At 35.1% G+C, this 17,347-nt stretch overlaps 2 protein-coding genes across 3 annotated transcripts; both read right to left on the bottom strand.

Annotated features, from left to right (window-relative positions):
- Positions 1-3,632: 3,632 nt before the first annotated feature.
- Positions 3,633-5,022, bottom strand: msmb (microseminoprotein beta; the record flags this gene model as incomplete). Its single annotated transcript, XM_084096305.1, has 4 exons — positions 3,633-3,755; positions 3,921-4,023; positions 4,580-4,685; positions 5,005-5,022. 4 exons carry the CDS (start codon positions 5,020-5,022, stop codon positions 3,641-3,643), a joined length of 342 nt encoding a protein of 113 aa, XP_083952431.1. The 3' UTR covers positions 3,633-3,640.
- Positions 5,023-5,198: 176 nt separating this feature from the next.
- On the bottom strand, positions 5,199-15,169 carry LOC311072280 (sterile alpha motif domain containing 8). 2 transcript variants are annotated; one of them, XM_084097185.1, is made up of 6 exons: positions 15,085-15,169; positions 11,218-11,794; positions 10,598-10,693; positions 10,257-10,374; positions 7,245-7,395; positions 5,199-7,107 (listed from the first exon to the last, which is right to left on the bottom strand). In XM_084097185.1, the coding sequence occupies exons 2-6, from the start codon at positions 11,790-11,792 to the stop codon at positions 6,803-6,805; spliced, it is 1,245 nt and encodes a 414-aa protein (XP_083953311.1). In that variant the 5' UTR covers positions 11,793-11,794; positions 15,085-15,169; the 3' UTR covers positions 5,199-6,802. The 2 variants fall into 2 exon arrangements, with proteins under 2 accessions (XP_083953311.1, XP_083953312.1); XM_084097186.1 differs by having other exon boundaries at positions 5,971-7,107; positions 15,032-15,103.
- Between the last annotated feature and the right edge of the window lie 2,178 nt (positions 15,170-17,347).

The raw sequence follows: 17,347 nt of genomic DNA, 5'->3' as shown, positions 1-17,347 counted from the left end.
TTCTGCGGGAAATTCAAGCATGTCTTTGCGTCGCTACGTCACATCTTTACATGTGTCTCGGCTAGTAGGCTATATTGCGTGTGAGGATGTTGGAGGTGGAGATTTATAGCCTTTTCTCACAGCACTTGATATTATAATTAAACTTATCAGTTTGATGGCGGATCCAGAAAGGTTCAAACGACAATCACCAGTGACAACTGGAGATTCACCCTTTGTAACATGCAAAAAAAGAGACTGCAACCGGGCCCATGCGAAAACAAGGAAAAATATTGGAAGGGCATTATAAGTAGTCACGCAATGCTGATGTTGTTAAAATTAACAATTTGAGAACAAAATATAATTTGCAAAGTTTGATGTGATATGATAAGCGATCATTCGATTTAATCAGCGCGATTTACTGCAATGCTTTTTTCCCCTTAGTTGGTCAGAACAAAAGTGGATGTTACTTGTTCAGATTACATTTTCCGGTGAAAATTCTTATTTTGGTCATACCTCCAAAAAGTAGAATCTGATTCTGAATGACAGTATCCACACCAGCACGGTGACTGACAGCCGCAGATTCTCCTCAAAACATTGGATTCATGAGCCGAGGCACAACCCACGTAAAGTTGATTATTCCGTGAATAACTGCAATTGCAGATTTCGAACAGAGATGGCTACAAAGTGGAAAAACTACGGACTGCAGCTTTAAGTTTAATCAACAATCATTTTTTACAGTGTAGAATTATTTTGCTTTGTACAGGTCACAACCTCTGACTGAACTCAAATCTTCTTTACGCTTCTGTACAGTATGTTCAGCCCAGTTTCTTCTCCTTTGAATGGTGTAGAGTTGAGGTGGCCTGGGCACACAAGACCTCACCCATGCACTGCTTGCACACAAATGGCTATAGGCTAAGGTCAAATGCGGTTTATATAAAAAAAAGTTGTTTAATTTAACAGAAAAAAAAGCAATTATGATTAGCAATTAGCATTTAGCAATTAGCATCATTGTTGGAGTTTTTCATTTCCATTCATTTCATTCAAAGTTAAAATTTTCCAGTTCTCTGCAATGAAACAATTAAATTCGATTCAATGAAAAACAAACACACTTCTCTTCAGCACTATATACGCTGACTTCAAAACTCTTTTCTCTGCAGTCTTTTCCTGCAATAATTGAACGGCAATTTATATTTATATTGTATGGTGGAATAAACAGGTGAAACCATTGTGTATTGATTCTAGTTCAAATCTCATTCACACTTCTAACTTAATATTCAACAATATTATTGATTTGCCTGCACTGACACCATTATAGGACAACTGAACTGAGCTTGACGATGACATCACTGTTTTCTCCAGAGCGGTTGTATAGATAAATGAACTACATTAATAACTTTTTTACAACAGAAATTAACCATCACTGAACGAACTTGAGCTGGACCATGACACTATTTTCTTCTAGACCTGCTGTGCCGAAACAAACTTTGCCCTTTTTCCTGTTGAAAATGTGGTTTGAACATCCAATCACTTTACTGCTTTTTTTTTTTTGGTGGTAAAATGAGGAAATTTTTTATCTCCCAATCTTCCCCAAAGGTCTGTTGACATCCAATGTTTTTTTGCATCAATGCTGGTGTGGGTGTGTTTGTCTGATTAAAGAGAACCACAAATAAATGTGCACAGTTCTTCCAGTTTACTTTATTTGAAGATTCATATCAGTTATAAAAAATAATTTCTTCTGCAAACAGGTAACATAAAATAATTTCTTCTGCAAACAGGTAACATATGACTAGTCATATGTTACCTGTTTGCAGAAGAAATTATTTTTTATAACTGATATGAATCTTCAAATAAAGTAAACTGTGCACATTTATTTGTGGTTCTCTTTAATCAGATTAGGGATTCTGAGAAAGTAACTAACGCATAATGAATCTAACACACGTTTCAGTCACATGGTAATTAAAACCATTAAAATGCTGAAAAAAGAATAAGAACTTTATACACACACACACACACACACACACACACACACACACACACACACACACACACACACACACACGCATGCACGCACACACACACACACACACACACACACACACACACACACACACACACACACAGAGATGACTTATAACAAAAATCTATGAATACAGTTTTATCTAACAAAGTTATAAGGCCATCCAGATTATGTGATTTTTTGCATACATAATGTTTTCAGTTGCTTTTTCATTTTATTTGTAAATTTAAAAATATTTTTTTTGTATGAAAGGTAGCCTACTGATGAATCATGATTTATTCATGAAAGCATTTTATGTACTTTTTACACATAAAAGACGGCCAAACTTAAATCCAAATACATAATTTTATTGTATAATCATTTCATTCAGTTTTTCAAGCAGACAGTCTACTACCCTACTAAAACTCTAATGAGAGTTAGTTGACATGTAGGTGTTAGTCAACATAATGTCTAAAGGAGACCAGAAAAATAATGCTACCAAACTTAATAAAAACCATACAGATATATTTTAAAAATAAGACAAAAAATATAAAAAAAATAATAATAAAAATTAAAAAACACACAACATACAAAAACTTAAACTAAAATTAAAATGAAAACAGAAAATATTATACATTTTTTAAATATTAACAAAATATATAATAATATATAATCTGTTACATGTTGTATATTGTTTTTTATTGAGTAATAGTTAGATTTAGTGGTAGTGGTCGGATGAGTTTAAACATCAACATAATAATGTTTGTAACTTGCTCTTCAAATTGAAAATCTTACTCCAGCATGCCATTATGACAAAATTATACCCCAACTAATTTCATGACGATAAAATTCCCATTCCTGTTTAGTTGTGTAATAAAGACTTAAATTCCTGGAACTTGATGTTTTCATTTACATTAACTAAGTCAAATAAAAGTTAACAATTAAGTAAGGTTATAAATTATTAGGTAACACTTTATTTTACAGTGTCATTCTTACATGTTACATGTAGTTAGTAATAACTATTTATGCATAGTTAGATGCAACTAAACCAAACCAAACCCTAATCCTAGTAGCCTACAGTTACTTAATATTACTCAGTACTTAAATGTATAATTACAGTGTAACAAAGACACCTTTAAATAAAGTGTAACCAATTATTATTATTTAGTTATTTTTTTAAAGACAGTAGCCATACGATAATAATTCACATGCAAATTCCTTGCTGTTACAAAACATGACAACAAAGCGAAAAACTTTGCATTCACTTTTAAATTAACAGAGAATCAGAAAATGCAGTAATGTGCTTAACGTGCATACATCATATGTTCTCTGTGTCATAAATACAGTTTTAAATATTTATGTAAAGCATGAAAAATACATTGTAGTGAATGGAGCACAAACAACCTAAAACCAATGGAAAAAGTCAGTTATGTTACTGAACTCAAGTTAGAGACACTTCAGAACCAGCAGAGAAGATAATATTTGCACATTTGCATGAAAAGACTATCGGTGAACAAATTACTGCACACAATTCAAATCCAGAGAAAGCCAGATAAATCATTTTTATTGTATATCAGATTATACAGTTAAGCCTTTATTTTATTTGTAAGGCTTTTCACACAATATGATACCTATTCCATAGATGTGCAATTGCTTCCAGTTGTGTTAGGCAAGTTCGCATGGTTTGCTGTGGTCTGAAACAAGTACTAGGGTGAAAGAGCAGGTCGTTCTGTCAACAACCATCTCGCATTCATCAGGGTGTTCTATTGCTGTTGGGATCCTACACACACACACACACACACACACACACACACACACACACACACACACACACACACACACACACACACACACACAATACCATGTATATAAGCTTTCTATTATTACTGAAAACAGAAGGGTTATGAAAGGACTAAATATCATGGCCATCTACTGTAAAACTTACTTGTTACAGCATCGAATGCCAAACTGTGTACAGAGACAGTTGTAACAGTCATTCTGCCACTCAGAGTCGAAGTCATGAGCTACTCCCTCTGAGTCGACACAACCTAAATAAACAAGCATGACCATAAAAGCTATATGCAAATGTTGTTATTTGATTGACAACCATTATTTCAAACAGGACACATTAGATGGAGAGATTACAAACATTATCCTCTTTAACAGCTGTGGCTTATCCTTATAAGATGGCACTATATGCTCCTTTGGTATAAATTAATTATAAATACATTTATATTTTTATACAATAAAATATGAATCATGTCAGAAAGAAAAGGCTTTGAACCAGGGCACGGGAAGTGTTTTCACAGGATTGTAAATGCATAATGCAACGCAATTTATTGTTCATTTACATTTATTCATTTTAAGCATTTAGTCATTTATTTGTAATAAACACTTTAAGTGGGCTATTTAAAAAGTGTTAGGACTATTTATGTTAAATTATGTTTTTTAAAACATATGCGCAGAGTTGTGATTCGCGGAGTTTTGACGAGTTTTATAGACTTGATATTGTTTCTTATTCAAAAGTGGTGAAAATAAAATAAAATAAAATAAAACAGCACCCCGAAACATCTTCCCGCGCCCTGCTTTGAACACTTTAGTCACCTTGCAGATGGTTTATTATGTCTTCGGGGGATGGTTTCTGAATGTAGCACTCGGCACTACAGTAGACCACCATGAAGAGGAGAACGCACACTCTCAACAAACACACCTGAGAAGATGAGGAGAAGTTACTGGACAGTTAAACATGTCAAGACATGATGCAAATAAAAAAAGAGAGATGAAAAGAGAATATTAAAATGAATGTTCCACCAATGAAATGCCAATGTTAATTTTTGAGTAATTATGAATTACAGACACTCCCCGATTGTAAAATAAGACAGAGATACTAAAAGTAGTATTTGGTTGTAGTAAAGATTTCTAAAAGGCTGTAGGCTATCATACTGTACCATGTTGTAAATGTTTGCAATATCCAGCCAAAGCAGGTGCTGATGAGGAATCAGTTAGTGGCCGAATAGAAAACCTCACACCTTTTTATATCGTACCATTGCTGTGATAAATCAAAAATGACAAGTTTGTCATACATTAAATAGGAACTGGTTTTCCCTCATGATGGGAAGGAAAGGTAATTTCTCTAGAGCAATTAATTAATAGTTTGAGCCTATGTTTGATCATGTCACTTCATTTTGTATGTGTTGCCATTAATCACAACTGCAAAAAGAATAAAAAGCCTTTTGTTCCCTTTATTAAATCAATATACAGGGTTCAGCCAATACACTTACAAATATTTAGTTCTTTTTTTTAATTTTTTAAACAAATTTCAGATCCGACTGAACTGAGTTAAACAAGGCAACATTGTTAAGTAATTAACATATTAAATATTAAAATATAAGCAAGTATTAAAATAATGAAAAAACAGAAGAAAAACCTTTCATATAAATCATAAAATGTAGTATATGCATAAATTAACATTTGTAATATCATATATCATTCATATTCATTAATATGTGATTCATGTGATTTTTCTTGGTTTATTTACCATCAACATGTACAATTATGCCAACGTTGTCTCGTTGCTCACAGGTTCATTGTTTTCTCTATAGCCTCTAACACTTCCTTGTGATCAAAATCTTGATGGTGACACTACTTGTTAAACAAAATGGTATATTTCATGCATGATTCCTGGCACCAAAATGTTGAAATTAAATTGCATTCTCTTCTAGTTCACTTTAGTTTGTAGTATAGATTCAATTCAATCTAGATCACACATGTTGGATAGTTAAATCATTTCATCTCTAGTCAAACAGTGCTTCTAAGCTACTATATATAAAGTAGCTTAGAATATACAGCACTGTTTGACTAGAGATGAAATGATTTAACTGTCCAACATGTGTGTTACACACCTAACTGTATAAATAGAAACTGTCATAAAGCTAATATACAACACACTAGACATTTGTCATGCTGCTAGTTTGGTGTATTAAAAACGCATATATAAAAGTGTTTGTAAACTTTTATTATTCCAGTAAGTATCCTCTGGGTACCTCAAATGATAAGACAGAAGTCAAGTTACATTTAAATAAAACAGCAAAAAAAAACAGTACTATATTTCAAAAACACTGTATGCACAAACATACAAATACAAATCATACCGGTAAATGAAAATGCCCTCCCTTTTTTTATTTTTACAATGTACTTCCCTTTAAGTCCATATAAAAGTGCTGAATGTGTCTTTGATGCTGATATTGGCAAAACATTTCAAAATAGCAATCTATTCCTAGAATCACATAAAAATTTTAAACTATCTATACAATGGTCACATTTTAATAACAGTGTCAAAAAGTATACGAATTATATCTCTGTGGCTGTAAGACTTAAATTCGCCCCCATTATGACGTAGCATAGGCAGCACAAGGCATGATTATTTAATAAAGAATGTATATTAGCACTTTTCCTCGGTTAAACATACTGTTAGTGTTCAGGAGTTGAAATACTACCGTATGTGTCCAACGGTTAGAGAAACATAAATCTGCAATTGTAAGAACTCAAACCTGCTTCACCAGATAATGGAAAATATGATTCTGCATAATGAGGTATCAAAGGAAAAAGCATTTCGAGATGTGCTTTTTAGTTTGGTATACAGGCAGAAATTATAATAAGTTAAAGTCACCAAAACAATGTTCTGATTTAGAGAGAAAAAAGAATTACATATAGCGGTTTCAAGAAAGTAAACAAAACAAATAAAATAAATAAATAAATAATTCCCCCAAAACTCAAAATTTGAAGACTGTGGAGCCAAAGTCTGAGCTAGACATAAACACAGGTGTCCTATTCTAGAAATATCTTCATGAAGGAGGGTTTGGAGAAAGGCCAGCTATACTCGTTTGGAACCGGTCCGGTCACGTTGCACTCAAAGAAAGAGAAGAGAGGGAACCAGATACGTGCTCGGCGGCTGTGCTGGTAGGCCTGTGTGTTTGCTAGCGTGTGGTAGTACAGGAACAGTCTGGTGGTGATGTAGAACGCGATGAAGACGTCGATGGAGTAATGTTCATGAGCCGCTAAGATGAAGAAGATTCCAAACAAGTTTAGGACCCAAGACATGGTGTGGATGAAGTTCCAGTTACGTGGCGTGTCTAAAAAAAAAAAAAAAAAATTATTCACAAAAAGACGTTGACCACACCACTGAAACACTGCTGATAAATACATGATACATGTAAGTGCTATCTATTTAAAATGAGTAAAACTCTCTACACTGTTTGTGCACACTCACATTCGGTGACAAAAAAGTTGAGCATGGTGAGAACAACAGTGTGTCCGCTGAACATGTAATCGCCACATGTATGAACCCCAGTTAAAGACATGCCGAGCCCGCTCCAGATGTCCAGTGCACGTTGCACTTTTGTCCATGCATCACCATACATCTGCAAAACACACATATGCAGGATAATGGCCACACACACTGCACAGATGGATAATGGTCAGCTGAAGTGTGTAAGAGAGATATAAATAGTGAAATAAAAAGATAGAGGGAGAAAGAGCAAGTAATTTTTGTTTTTAATTATATAAAAACAAATTAAAAAAACAAATATCATAATTATAAAATTAATATTGTATATATATATATATATATATATATATATATATATATAAAAGTTATTTTTGTTAACTAAAACTAAAACTATTACAAACATTTCTGTTAATTGAAATAGAGCTTAAATAAAATAACATTTAAATAATAGCTGAAAAACTTAATCTAAACCAAAATTAGAAATTTTGCCTTTGCAATAAGCTGAAATAAGTTTAAGTTGAAGCATTATAATTATTAACTGGAAAAAAAAGAAACTAAATACTAAATAAACAACGAAATGACTAAAAATTATACTAAAATTAACAATAAAAATATAAATTAAAGCTGCAAGCAGCATTTATCGGGGTTCAAGCAATTAAGGCCTTCAAGGCCTTTAAGCACAAAAGCATCAAAAGTTATTAAGTTTTATTTAGCAAGCATGTAACCACTGACATAATAGATGGAAAACACCATTTACAGCCAATACAGGCAATGTACCATAGGAAATATATGGGTTTAAAGCTTTTTAACAGTTATAGCGCCACCTATAGTCTGATCTCCATAAAATGTTGCATGCTTGTTAATGATGTTATGTCACATATGCTCACCAATTTTTGTGAAGTTCTGAGTTTTCCTTTAGGATTTATAGGCTTTTTAGTGTATTTTGCCACGCCCATTTTATAAATGACCCTATTACAGCCACCCAAATGCAAAAGTTAAACTTTTTTTTGATAATTATTGATCTAGAGTGTCCAGAGAATTGTCCTAGACTGGTCTGGTTGCGATCGGGGCGAAAAACCTAGGACTAGTTCGCAAAAGTAGGTTTTTAACATGTTCGCAAATATTTAATGAACGGTTTGATTGACAGCTATGATTCTTGAGGCAAAGTTGTTCAGCATAAGGAGATCTATCGAATGATATGCATATTGTGTGGATGAGTGTAACACCACGTGATTACAGAGCCATAAAACTCGTTAGCGCCAACTAGTGGCTGCTTTCTTTCAAAATTCTTACAGACCTCTAGGGCCTTGAGCCAAACATGCCCACCGAGTTTCGTTCCGATCGGACTCCGTTAACCTTGTCTAATAGGTGGTCAAACTTCATTGGTCGATGGCGGCCATGTTTTTTGAGATACACCAATATCCTTTTAGACATACATGACACTTTGGACCAAGATGCTGCATACCAAATTTCAAGTCATTTGGACAAACGGTCGGGTGTTTATATGTTTTTTTAGTATTATAGCGCCACCATGTGGCCAATCGACGCAATTTTTTTAGTGTGACCCCAGACTGACCTCCTACACATGTGTATCGAGATTGGTGAAGGAAGCTCATTTACTTCTCGAGTTATAGCCATTTTAGTAACATAGGCTCCTCCTACAACATTAATTTTGCGCCCCCTAGCGACCGTGAATAGAAATTTCCACTTTTTTTCGATAATTATTGATATTCAGACTCCAAAGAACATTTCTGCACTGGTTTGGTTCCGATCGGGCGAAAAACCACAGACTAGTTCACAAAAGTAGGTTTTTGACAAAATTAAAAATGGCGGAAAAATTTGCATACCGGAAATGAAATCGGAGATATACGTTTTGTCCGGCTTGAGCCAAGGATTACAGTGATATAAGACACTTGAGACTTGACACTACGACAAACCGTCTAGGAGTTATTAGTGATTTCATACTTTTGCTTACTATAGCGTCACCTATTGGCCAATCGGGGTCATAATTTGATAACCTCTCCTCGATTTTTGTACTACCATCTGGCGAAGTTTCAAGTCTCCAGCACTTACGGTTTGGGCTGCACGATGCGTTTTACGGCGGAAGAATAATAATAAAAATCCTTACAATTACAATAGGGTTTCAGCACTTCGTGCTTGAACCCCTAATAAAAAAATAAAAGCTAATTCAAAATATGAATGAAACTAAAATAAAAAATAAAATAACACTGGATCAAGGAAGATGGTGCAATCAAGAAAGATTGTTTGTACATACAGTATTGATATTATGCTCAAGTAACAACAAAAAGACTTTGTCTTTGTACTCTTCAAATCAAGAGTACATTGTTTGATTTGTGAAGATTCTTGTAAAGAGATATGTAGAAGAAAGTAAATATGACCAGCACATGAAATGCAATTGATATATACAAATACTTCCAGAAATGTTAAAGAATCTTACCATATATGATTTATAGGTAACACTTTACAATAAGGTCTAATTTATTGTATTAACTAATATGATCTAACAGTAAAAAAATAATTTTATTTACAACATTTACAATTATTAACATTCATTAATAGAGTTTTTCATGTTGGTTCACAGTGCATTAACTAATGTTAATAAAATGTATTTAAACATTTTTAAAATGTATTAGTAATTAAATGTTGTCATTAATATTAAGATTAATAAATGCTGTACAAGAATTGTTAATTCTTAGTTCATGTTACCTAATGTAGTTAACTAGTGTTAACAAATTAAACTTTATTGTAAAGTCTTATCATTTTATATTTATATGGTCTATCCTTAAATTTTATTACATATAATATGACACATTTCAACTCTAATTCTGTCCAAAGAGAGAAACAAGATTAACATTGTGTAGCATTTGTCTTGTTTTCAAGACATTTTGCGGGGACTACCAGTAAAATGTCTTACTTCATTGCCCATCCCAAATGCACCTTCAAAAATAAATCCTACATATGCATGTTTCTCACCTTGCCTGAACACTGTAGGTGATGACCAGGTACAGACAGTGAAGTAACAAACATGGTGACACAGCGGAGCAAAAATACAGTGCCCGTCAAATTACACAGTCTGCGAAACAGAATGGACCTATCACACAAACACACAATGACAGAAGTTACAGTAAGATGGAAATTGACCAAATATGAAAATAAAATTTACATGAGATTGTCATAGTAATGAAGTATTTTCATAAGTACCAGCAAAAATGTCTCTGAGAAGATTATAATTACACAATATGCAACAGTTGTGAGACCACAGTAAACTTTATAAAGTGTCTCTAAGTGCTGGTTTGTATTTTCGGTGTGTTTACCTGTGTTTGTGCATCAACAAGACCAGCACTAATATGGAACCCAGCACCACTACACATGCTTCAGCCATGGCGAAGGCCCAGGGAATTCTGGGAACACTGACACATAAATAAAGAGTCATAATTCTTGATGTTAACACTCAAAATCATTCGAAAAACAAGATACTGAGCATAATTTTTTTTCTTGATCAGAGGAATAATCATTTTGACCACTGTTGCTAAGCACAAAATAAAAAATGAAATAGATGTAAAATAAAATAAAATCTCGTTTTTTTTCCTACGAAATTAATATTTAATTAATTTTTTTATAATTTTTTCCAATTATTTTATACAGTACTTTACTAACTAAGTTCTATACAGTTATATAATTGCATAGTAACAGTTATATTACATATACTGTATTTACATATGTAAATACCATTTCATATGTTCATTTTGATACATATTATTTTACTATAAAAACATTTAAACATTTTTTTGATTCACTGCCATGAACTGACTAATAGAAATGAATTTTTGCAGATGAGGTTTAAATAAATGCAATTAAAATATATCTGTCTTAACACTGGTGAAGCAATATATCCCAAAAATACATCCAGCTCACACATCCAGATATAACTCACCTGTCTAGAAATATGTCTGGAAGTGGCGGGTACGTCCTCATGTCAGGAACCCTCTCATGCACTAGCACCATGACAAATGATGTCACTCCGCACACCAGCATGGCATAGAGTGCGCTGAGGGTGGTCTTCCAGTACTCCGGGTCAAACCGACCACAATACTGCTTACGCTTCCCATTTGAGTAACTGTGTTCACCACCAACTGTAGTGACCGCCCCATTATAGTGTTTGTGGTCTCCTGACCCTCGCTCTGTGAAGCTATTAGAGACGACACGGTCTGTTCCGCCAGTGTGTATGGGAGACAACGCACTGACCTCTGACCCTGAATGCACGAGGACTGTGTGTTGTCTCTGCAGCCTCCGCACAGCCAGCATCAATCTCTTGATATCACCCAGCACCTTAAGCTCCAGCGGAGGAGACCGCAGGTCAGTCTCAGTAAGACACAGCAGGCTGGCACCATCCAAACGGTGCTTAGAGCACAAGAGATCCACATATTCACGAAACCCCTGTTCTCTAAGCCAGCCAGCTACCTGCTTACTGCTCCAACTCTCCACACCGACGTACCTAGAGCCCGGCATACCTGCAGAGACAGACATGATGTTCTTAGTTTTGCATGGAAATTAAAGGTAGGGTGGGCAATTTTCGGAGAGGCTAGCAATAGCGAGCTAGCTTTGAAAGCATAAGATCCCACCCTTCCTTCAGAGCGCCTCCAAAGCCACGCCTCCTTCAAAACAAATGAACGCGAACAGCAGGGAGCAAACAAAAGCGGCACGAGAGACGGCGTTAAACTACCTCATGTCTCAAAGCACTTAACATTACAATAATAATGAACATAAACAACTTAAAGAGCACTGACCTGTACCACCTGACTGCTGCAGGTTCATTTCGGCGTTGATAGTGTTGCCATTGAAATGCATAAATTCGAGTCAAGAAGCGCTCTGAGTATAACGTCACAGGTTTCCATCTCTTTCGAATTAGAGCAGTTATGGCGTGAACGCAGCATAAGCTCGATGTTTTGGTTCAGGAGGACCTGTAAAAGGTGGCTGCTGTTTCGGTTGCGGTGCTCGGTGACAGTATCTGCTGATGACGTGTGATGTCTATGCAAACAGGGTGCAGGCCGGTAGGACATCGTATCGGACTGAATGCAATAGACAAACATTTTATGGTCCTACGCCTTCCACAGACGATCTATATACATATTAATAAATTTAGACCACTTAACTTAGTGATTGCTATCAGGATGTGAAGAGACTTTCAACCAGCATAATAATTATTTTTGTTTGGAACAAATAGCCTACCCTGCCTTTAAGCTAGTTCCACTTTTTATTTTGAAGTGTCTTATGTTCCCTGCTTTCTTTTCAATTCTGTTGCTATCTGTTTGTGATGTAAACGCCAAGAACGAACCTAACAACACTGGATAGATCACTGAAAAATGAAACTTCTGTCATTATTTTCTTACCGTCATCAGAAGAAAGTCAGTCATACAGGTTTTAAACAACATGCAGGAGAGTAAATGATGACATATTTTTTGGGTGGACTAAGCAGACAGTCACTTTTTACACCCCTGGTCTCATTGAGTCACTCTCTACAGCTCAACATCTTAAACGTCTCTCTCTGAATCCAAAGGTCTGTGTACAATCAGAACTACTTGTATCCAAGTACATTCATGCAATCTTCAGTGCAAAATTCTGCTGATTATGGAGCTTGAGTGCTAAAGTGCAGAGTTTCTAACAAACACACAAGGGACACTTTCTTATCAGGGACTGTGTAACCTATGTAATCAGTTCAATAAATGTCTGAAATTTGATCAGTGTGCTAGGCTGAATTAAATCTAAATGATCAGACCTTATGACCAGTGCTCGCTGACTTAAATAACATTGTGAACTAGTCACATCACTTGTATGATCTCAATAAATACTCATTTAGACAAGTACAGGGAACTTGAGCTTATGGAGATGATGTCTCTATTCAAATGAGTTCAAATGTTTACACCTGTCATCAGACCAAAGGACTTGCAATATGTACACAGATAGATAGGATCTGATAACTGTTTGTTTGATAATCTGATAATCTGTTTCTTAAACATGCTGAATTACATTACACACACAGATCCTTATTAGTGCTCTATGTTAGACCTACTGGCACAACAGGATGAGCTAAAAATAAGCTAACATTTCTAGCCATGCTATAGATGATGATGAAAGAATTTGTATTTTTGGGTGAACTATCTCTTTAACATGTTCAGCATGTAGGCTAATGCGTTTGACAGGTATGTGCTGTTTGTACATGTTTACTGTCTACTATCTACATTACTGATCTGTTGAACCTTAATGACAGACTGTCAAACATGTGACAGTCCTGGAACTAGAATGATTAAAAAACATCACGACATTCAGTGGAGCGACTTAAATAAATAATACTCAACTAAAATAGCCCCAGTCCATTTAAAATTAACAACAAAATGATTACAATCATATGACACACACACACACACACACACACACACACACACACACACACACACACACACACACACACACACACACAAGAATACCGCCACTCGGTACCAAGAGCAATTATTGATTCAGGGAAGCTTCATCCTCTTGCACAACACTGCATGAACAAACAACTTGTTGTAACCAAATCCAGAGGCATTTGGATGAGTTTAATCTGATATACGTCCACAGATGCACATCAGCAATTTTGGTTTAGTAAAATAAAATATTATTCTAAGTGGATTAGAACCTACAAAATTCTGGAACTGACAGCAGCAGAATGAAGTTAATAAATTAAATGTCAAAAGTTTATTTCGAGCACCTATAGCCTACAAACTTAAAAAAATATGTAAAATGATTTCTGGACAACCTATTTAATATTCATGACATATGCCTTTGCAGATTAGTTTTGCAGAACAATATAAATTAGGCCAACAAAACTGAAAAAGTACAAACAAATTAAAAAAAAAAAAAAAAAAAAAACATGTTTTAATGAGTTATTTGAGTTAGATAGCGAAGGAAAGGCAGCCAACAGGTGGATAGCATTCATGGAGACTCCTTTAATACAGTTTAAAATGCAAACAGAACCTTTTTTTAATCAACTTTTTATCAAAGTTGTTGCACTATAACTACGGACGCTAGAGGTGCCAAAAGACAAACAGGATTGCGCCTCAGAGACCACGAACCTCATGAACCTCATGAGTGGCGTCATTTAAGTTACTTAGGCTATATAGACATTTTCATATATTCAAAATTGAAAAGCCAATTAAACTTGATTAAAGTCGCGTTTGGAGCGTGGCCACTGGCCACCCAGTGATTCCAGTTTCCGAGCTGTGGCTCGGTGTCCGGTGTACCGGGGGCGCGCGAGTCTATCTTGACTTTGACAGTAATCACAGATCCTATGAAACTAAACCTGTGCTGTCCCAGAGGCACGACCAAGGACCATAACCCTTAAAAATAAATAACATTAAATTGTTCTAAAATGGACACTTCACCAAACAATGAATGAACACAAAAGGAGATGTCAGACAAAATGACAGTCTTAGTCACCATTCAATTGTATGGAAAAAGCTACGAAACTGAATGGTGACTGCGGCTGTCGATTCCTCTTAACATCTCCTTTGCGTTTCACGGGGGAAAGAAAATCATACAACAAGTTTCAAACAACATTAAGGTGAGTAAATGATATCCACGTGGAAACGGAAAGGAATAGCAAATAATCCCATTGATAGAGTAATTGACGCTCAAACGACTCAGCACTGACAAATCTGACTTTGGTTCTCTGTCACAGTGGAAGAATATGAGCTATGCGTCTGTCTTACCCTGTTTATCCTTGTGGTTATTTAAATTATCCAGTTGTTTAAAAAATCCTCACCTTGCAATACGGAGCCACATCAGCCTTCTGTTTCTGAGTCACCATGCTGCCAGTGACGCCCAAAAGCATGTAAACAGGAATCGTCGTCACACATGACACGCCCCTTGGGTGTGGCTACGGAACTCCAAATATGGAATTGTTCTAGGCTAGAACTTGTTCAACTTCAGTGCTGTGTCGATACCTATGGTCGATACCGGCAACACCCTCATTCCTACGGACCTTCCTTATCATTAATTATCTTGTTTTACACGCTGTACCTGAATGCAATGTACTGGAAATGCGCTAAGTAGGCCTACTGATATTTATGTTTAAGGAAATGCGTAAGCTATAAAAGTTTTTTGTTGCGTTTTCTGGAAGTTTGTAGGCAACTATGATGGGTAGCCTATATTGAGTGCTTAGTCATAAATATAGATGCCCATACTAAAAAAAATGTAAAATTAAAAAAATTCAACGATTAAGAATTGTATCTCACAACCAACAATAAAAACAACCAAACAAATAAATATTTATTATTTAGTATTAGACCAATATAATATATTAAGTTTCAACATTATTCTAATGTTTCATGCCAGGTTACATAAGTATTTACCAGTTAGGCGGTCCATATTTCCTACTGTACATTATAGTACATTAATGTTGAATTCATATGGAACACTGCATATTTCCAAACTGTACTCAACAGATGCAACTCAGCAGTATAATTCTCATCACGTATTTAGTTCTGGTGGCTTTAGTCGTGGAGTGTGAAGCGTTGTTCTGTGGTCACCACAACAACAGTTACTCACTGGTCAGGAATCCTCTGGAACAGCAAGTGTGTGATTTGATTAAGTGGTGAGACTCCACATTGTGACCTCAATTTGGGAAGGTGAATATTATTACATTACACGTTTGAACCACTTTTTTTAATGACAGCTCAGTTCTACTGTGCACAGCCTTTGTCAATAAAGCATACACAACTTTCTGGAAATATTAAAATATCTTTGTTGTTCAGTAGTGCTACAAGATCTAGAAAGTTTAAATGCCAATATCAATGATGATAATTTCCTAAACTATCTGTAACTCTGTAATTTCTGTACAATTTTCTTATTGTTCTGGTAATGGCTAATCTGATTATAATTTACCTTCCATGGCATGTAATAAACAGATTTACAAGTAACAGAAAAATATTAATTATTCTACACTCATAAAAGGTTTCAAAAGGGTTTTTTTTAAGGCAGTGATGCCTTAAAAAACCTTTTGTGCAATGGAAGGTTCCATTGATGTTTTTCATGGAACCATATAGAATATTTTTTATTTTTAAGAGTGTAAAGCAATCTACATATTGTTTTACCTTCGTCTTTATACACATGAGTTTGAACCTGAGTTGAGAGTATACAGAGTTGGTCTTTGTACACTAGGTTGTGCTGTTGTACTTAGATTTTGCAGTTGACTTAGGGTTAGTAAGGCTATATTCAGTGGTATATTTTGTAAAATGAAAGGTGAATGGTCTGAAACACTTCTGTGCATGTTGGTTTGAGGGCAGTTCCAGAATAACCTAACATTAGCAGCTTTCTTGTGTGTTTGCAGTAGTTGTTAGATTGTATCTGATAACGATTTCTATCTGTTTTTAGCTTAGTTTAATTGTCCTGAACCTTACTGGTTATTGTTACACACCTACCATTATTCTGAAAGATGACCTAGCAGTAGTTGTCCTGCATGTCTAATGAAAAGTGTTTTTTCAGGATGAGCTGCTTTATCATTACATTATGGGGAGCACATCTTTTCATCAGCTGGAATCAGTTTGCACAGAAATATCCTTGTTAAGATCCCCTGGACTGCTGATGTGAAAGGGATGCAGGTTACATCTGCAAAATAATACACACAATTACACAGTGAAATAGCATTTTTGATGCAATTATTAAGGCCTGGGGATATTGTACATGCCTTTAATTCCCAATATTATTGTGTGAGAGATAATCTGTTGACTATTCCACAGTTACAACATTATGAACACAGAGTAAGACATAATAATGTGTGTGTGGATGTGATATGTAGGCCAGTGCAAATTCCTGCTTGGGGTGATTGGAAAGAATGAGAACAAATATGAGCTCTGTTGTTTTTAGTGTGTGTTATATAAGTTGACTCTGTTTGGAGCGTATCATTGCAAGTTTCAAGTTATCCACAATTGTTTTATATGTTAATTTAGGGCTGCCAATCAATTAAAAGTATAATCAAATTTATCACAAAATTTGCTGAGAAAAGCCTCAGAATGAAGATAATTAAA

Source organism: Abramis brama, assembly GCF_963993115.1.
Source record: "Abramis brama genome assembly, chromosome: 21".
NCBI classification, from domain to species: Eukaryota; Metazoa; Chordata; class Actinopteri; order Cypriniformes; family Leuciscidae; genus Abramis; species Abramis brama.
The sequence above is the reverse complement of the archived record's forward strand: the minus strand, read 5'-3'. Positions and strand labels throughout refer to the sequence as shown.